Below are 6,083 nucleotides of genomic sequence, written 5' to 3' on the forward strand. Positions count from 1 at the left end.
CTGAATATTGGGCCATTATTTAATGTTAGGGGCCTTAAATATAGTAAGTTCTAAAAATGATTAACTACTGGGCCTGAATATTGGGCCATTATTTAAATAGGCCTTTTTAAATTCTCTACTTGAGGAAATTTGGATAGGAATTCTTTAATAATACTTTTCCAAATAATTATTGGAAAGATTTAAATTTGGAAAAGTTATATTTTATGAAACTTACCATGATTATTTTTAACAATTATAAAAAATTTAAATTATAAAAAAAAAAAACTCGTGAACTTTGAATTTTATTTAAAAAAATATCCCTTTTAATTGGTTTAATCTAAAAAAACTTACTAGTATATGGCTACTAAATCCCTTTTAGATAAATTGACCCGGTTCATAATAAAGAATTAAACAATATTAAATCACTATGTATTGAAACTAAATAAAACATATAGATAAATAATTAATTTATCATTAATAAATTAGAATAATACTTTACTTCATTAAAAAAATATATATATAAATTTTGTAGAATAATTCAAATTATATATAAAATTTTGATGCCAATTGGGTAACCAATTATAAAAATTAGTATTAGAATTTCTTTATGAAGAAGGAAAAGGCCAAGGGAGGGAGGGGTAACTTGGTAATTTCAAGTGTAAAGTTAGGTGTGGCAAGAAACAAAAGAGAAAGCTACCTATAAAGCATTTTTTTTTTTTTTTTAACTTTGAAAAATAATAAATGAATAAAAAGAAAAAGGGGTAAAGGTTGTTTGAGAAAATTAAAATAATAAAAATAAATAAATAAATATAAGTGGGGGAAGAAGGGATTCGAGCATTTCTTTTTTACCCAATGCTTCTCTCTTTTATTTCCTTTCTGGTCGGTCGGTGTCTGTCCTTTTCAAACGTCCCTTTTTTTTTTTTTTTTTTTTTTTTTTTTTTTGTAACCTATGATGAACTTTGCCCTAATTCTTTGGATTTTTAGGGGTTTATTTTTGTGAAAATTTGTTGAAATATTTTTTTTAATATTTTTTTTAATGCTTGGTAGAGGAATGCAGTTTTAGTGTATTGAAATTTAGGTGTTGATTTTCGAGTTGGGTATAGCGCATAATGTTGGTATTGTTAGTTGGCCTGACAGGTCTGACATACTAAAATAGGGGTATTCATATGATCCGATAACCTAACAAACCCGAACAACTCCACCAAGTTGGGTTGGTTTGCACTAGATTTTTTTTTTTTTTTTTCTCGATTTGAATTGGGTAGAGTTTTTGGAACACCAAAATTTTGGGTTGGTACGTGAGTTTACATTTTTTTGCCCAGGACAATCTGTTCAACCCAAAATTAGGATGACAACCCACTCTGCTTTTAAGATTATTAAGAACATTAAACATATTTGACGTTTGTACCTAATGTTATGTTAGTGATCTATTTCAACTTGTGAATATTTGGTATTTGAGTTTTATAAAATTTTAGTTGTTAATAGATAAGTAGAATTTTGTAAAATAATTATTAAAAAAAACTCCCCAACTCATACAATTATTTTGGTTGCTCGGGTCACCAATCTAAACAAACCCTAAAATTTTAGGTTGGTCCTTAACCAAAATTGAGAGTACAAGGACCAAAATAAACCAAAGACAGAGATATCGAGACTAAAACAATATTAACTTTTAAAAATAAAAAATTAGAGTTAAATTTTGTGGAGAACGCCTTTACTTAGCCTTATATCCTCAAAATTAACTAGGGCTACATAAAATTTCCCGATCCTTCCCTACCCTAAGGAATTTCTTCTCGTATTAATCCATCCCGTATGAAAAGAGAAAAAGAAAAAAAAAAAGTATTATACTTATTAGATGCATTTCATCGAATTTTATAACTTTAAAGATAATCGAATCGATATCTTATCCAGCATCGACTCAATTCTACGTATTAAAGATTCATAACCAAATTGACCAGCCAAAAACCTACCCTACCACGTGTCAAATCACGTCAAAATAAGAATTACTCCAACTTTCAAAATAAATTTGAAAAAAACTTTATTCTTTTTCACGAGACAACTTATTGCTTTTATTCTTTTGCAAAGATGTCAAGACCTTTCTTTTTTTTCTTTACCCGAACGCATGCTTTATCTAATGTATCTATAATATATATACCAACTTTAAAGCATAAAGAGAATATTATCAAATTAATTTCAATGATACATATATATATATATATTGTGAATAAAGTTTATCTCCTTATAGTATGGAAGAATATTCTTATATACTATCAAAAAAAATTTCATATATTTTAAATATACTAATTTTGAAAACTTATATAGTTCTTTTTCTTGAAGATGGTTAAGGGGCTTGTGGTAATAATTATACGTTGTGTGTTTTGGGTAACTAGCTACTAATAGTCACAATAACTATCAAGGTAAGGGTTACACGCTGTGTGTTATAGGTAACCAGTTGTCGATAGTCATTTTAAGGAAATAAGGAGGGATATTGATTTCCTCGTGGTAATGGTTACATGTGGATTTGTTGAAAAAACATACTTGAATTTGAATTTTTAACCTTGTTTCAAAAAATAATTTTGAACTTAGAATTTTTCACGGTTCGTAATATATTTGAAAAATACTCATAAAAGTTTAAAGATACTATTAATACAGTTTAAAAATTTTGGATGGTTAATATATGATGGAAATCGACTCTCAGACATTTCATATATATCATTAACTTTTGGAAATCGTCTTACAGTTAAAGTTGAAGAGTATTATTGAAATAAAAGTATTTTAAATTTTTTAAAAAAGTTTAATTACAAAATTATAGTGTATTTTTATTAATTTAAGAGTAATTAAAACGAAGTGGTTAAGAAGTAACAGACCGTACGGAAGGGTCAGCCCGGGCAGGTGGGTTAAGTTGGGCAATTACCTTGAGGAGGACAGTCATTCTGTGCAAATTGGCAACTGGAGTAGATTATGGGATCATTGAAGTCAATCACAATTATGCGGTGGGCCCCCACTGGACAAAACCATATTATTCCGCCACGTGTCAGCTTCTTGATTCTCTACCAGATTCCCCAACCATTCCAATTCAACGGCTCCCCGCTCACCACCCTATCTAACCCAATTGCTTCGCCTCTAAGTTCCCGGCCGCTCACCCCCCAACTTTTGTCATCCACGTCATCCAAAAGTTAATGTCCGAAATCAACTTTTTTTTTTTTTTTTTTTTTTTATATAATAATATTTTAATTAGTTGTAACATATGTTGTCCATTATTATTTGTTTATTCTATTTCGAGTATGCGTTCCTCGTGCCAATAGTAACTATGTTTTAGTTGAATTGAATTACTTGAGCTCTAATGCAGTGCAATTCATGATATGATACTGAGCTTAGTTGAGATACTGAGCTTAGTTGAGGGAACAAAATCGACAACATGGATCCATAATCTCAAAAAAATGATTGCCTTTGAGGGCTGGGCATGAGGGTCCCAATCCCGAACACATCGTCTGTCTGTTGGTGGACCGCTGCTCTTGAGATGAGAGCGAGTCGCTATGTACAGGCCTGGATATGGACTAGGAATGACTCCTTCAAAGATCTTTCTCGAGCTTCGAATAGTCAAAACTTTATGTTTGGGGTATTGATAATTATAAAGCTTGTGGAAGGGCAATTTGGTCAAGAGGCCACGTCAGACATTTTAACCTCATGTGCCGTCCACTTTCGCTCGCAGTCCCACGCCACCTCTGTGAAAACAACGTACCTTTGCTTGCTTCCTTCCTTCCTTCATTTCTTCGCCCAAACCATTCACTCTACAAAGCCCTATATATCACTCCCCCACTCCCTCTCTTTCTCCCCCTTTTCCCTCTCTTCCTCTCTCTCCGCCGAATGAAGCAGAAATCCACCATCTCCTCCGCCCTCCACCGCCGCCTATTTCCTATCACCCTCCCACGAAATAATCATGAAGCGTAGCGCCTCCGAGTTGGCCCTCGAAGAGTTCCTCAAAAAGGCCGCCGTCATCTCTCCCCAAGTCACCGACGCCGACGCCGACGCCGACGACGACGTTTTCAATCTCGAACGCGAGGAAGAAGTCATCAGAAGCCCTAAAAGAGGCAAAAACTTCCCGGACTCCGCCTGCTTCTTCGGCGATATTGATTTCAGTTATTTCCTCGTCAAAAATAATCGGGTCCGTTCAAATAAAACTATTCTTCTTTTATTATTTATTTATTTTAATGGAAATTGGTTACGCTGCATTCAAATATTTTATTTAATTTCTCGATTTTAAATATTCACGTAAACCTTTTGTTAAATGCATGAAAGTCGAATATTTAAAAATAATCTTTTTTTTTTTTTCTGTCCATGCAGTTTTTTTTTTAATATATATTTAGTTAGTAATTTTTTAATTAAAAAAAAATTGAAAGTTGCAGGAGATAATGGACGCCATTGTTAACCGTGGAGCTGGGCTGACGGAGGCTACCATAGATTCCCAGTCTTCTATTGGTACGCCCATTATTTACTTTTTTTTATTATTTTAAATTACATATATTTATTTAAATATTTTAGTCATAAATACAAGATGGGTCTTCCCGTTAACTTATTATATTCACATTTTATTTTATTTATTTATTTATTTATTATTTGTAAAGATTTTGAGGAGCACGTGCATTTTAATATATTGAAATGGAAAATGTACATTTATATATATATATATATATATATATATATTTGAAAAATAAATCTGTCTCAACAGAAAAAGAAAAAAAAAACAATTTATTTTTCAATTATTATTATCAAACTGGTCAGAAATCGGTATTTAGTTGTGTTTCAATTCTATAACAGTGTTGAACTGATTTTAAATTGTCTATTGTCTGTGGTTCATGAATTTTTTTAATGATTATAGATTGATTTGAGTTTATTTGTGAAGTTAAATATTTAAAGGTAACAAATAATTATAAATGGTGGATAAATAAAAAAAATTAAAAAAATTAAAAAAAAATTAACAACCCACTCAACCAATTTTGGGCTATGTTGGGTGTGAAAATTTTCGGATTAAGTTGAATTACGAACTCAACTAACCTGAACTTTTGAGTTGGTCCAAAAAAAATCATTCATCTCAACTCAACCGAATTAAATAAAATGAAATATGTTCGGGATGGTCAGTGAGCAGCCCGACATCTGGTAGTAATTTGATGGGCAGAGAGCGCGGGAGAGGCAACAATAGCGGGTCCTCTGAAGATCAGTCCGACGATGAAATTGAAGCTGGCTCTTATGAACAAAGCACTGACCCGCTTGCTTCCAAGAAAATAAGAAGGTCACTTTTTTTCTACTTTTTATGATTCCATTTCATTATCATTCCTCTGATGTCTTCTCCCGGGTTTGCGGTTGCAGAATGATCTCGAACAGGGAATCCGCTAGAAGATCGAGACGAAGAAAACAAGCTCAGTTGAGTGAACTCGAGAGCCAGGTATATCGATATAATATCTCGACTTATAAATGAAGACAATTATATCTCTATACTTCGACCGCATCGGTTCGTGCCTAGAACCAATGTCGTGAAAATGGTCGCTCTTTTCTTAGGTGAAACAGCTGAAAGGAGAAAATGAAACGTTGTTCAACCAGCTTTTAGATGCTAGTCAGCATTACCATGATGCCAATACTAATAATCGGGTGCTTAAATCAGATGTAGACGCGTTGAGAGCTAAGGTATATCGTAGAATTCTCGTAACACTCGTTTAGAATAACTTTATAAATGCCAAGATGATTTTGTTTTATGTTTGATCAGGTGAAGTTGGCTGAAGATACACTAGCTAGAGGATCAATGACTAGCAGCTTGAATCAGCTGCTGCAGAGTCATTTGAGCACGCCGCAGCCTCTAACGGCGCTCCATCGAATGTCGAATGTTGCATCGCCGCCGCTCGATCTTCCCGGAGATGAAGTTTCATATTCTGGCGTGATGATGTCGGGTCAGAACCCGATCGTTGGGATCCCGAACTGTGATATGCATATCAAAACTGGAATGACTAGTGAGGCTGTTAGCTGTGTTTCTGGGATTTGGCCTAGAAACTAAGCCTTTGTGTTTGGATTGTATGATAGACTCTATAAAGTTCCTCCACTACCCCCCCCCCCCCCTT

General features: G+C 33.3%; 1 protein-coding gene across 2 annotated transcripts in view; it reads left to right on the top strand.

The window, feature by feature from the left end:
• Positions 1-3,760: 3,760 nt before the first annotated feature.
• LOC111492256 (basic leucine zipper 9-like) overlaps positions 3,761-6,083 on the top strand; it is a 2,623-nt gene continuing 300 nt past the window's right edge. The window contains exons 1-6 of one of the 2 annotated variants that reach the window (XM_023141540.1): positions 3,761-4,138; positions 4,380-4,452; positions 5,113-5,263; positions 5,341-5,416; positions 5,530-5,655; positions 5,735-6,067. In XM_023141540.1, the coding sequence (XP_022997308.1) occupies positions 3,914-4,138; positions 4,380-4,452; positions 5,113-5,263; positions 5,341-5,416; positions 5,530-5,655; positions 5,735-6,019 (936 nt within the window). In that variant the 5' untranslated portion in view covers positions 3,761-3,913 and the 3' untranslated portion in view covers positions 6,020-6,067. The remainder of the gene's footprint in view (positions 4,139-4,379; positions 4,453-5,112; positions 5,264-5,340; positions 5,417-5,529; positions 5,656-5,734; positions 6,068-6,083) is intronic. The other variant, XM_023141539.1, reaches the window with a different exon arrangement.

This window comes from Cucurbita maxima, unplaced genomic scaffold (genome assembly GCF_002738345.1).
Source record: "Cucurbita maxima cultivar Rimu unplaced genomic scaffold, Cmax_1.0 Cma_Scf00017, whole genome shotgun sequence".
NCBI classification, from domain to species: domain Eukaryota; kingdom Viridiplantae; phylum Streptophyta; class Magnoliopsida; order Cucurbitales; family Cucurbitaceae; genus Cucurbita; species Cucurbita maxima.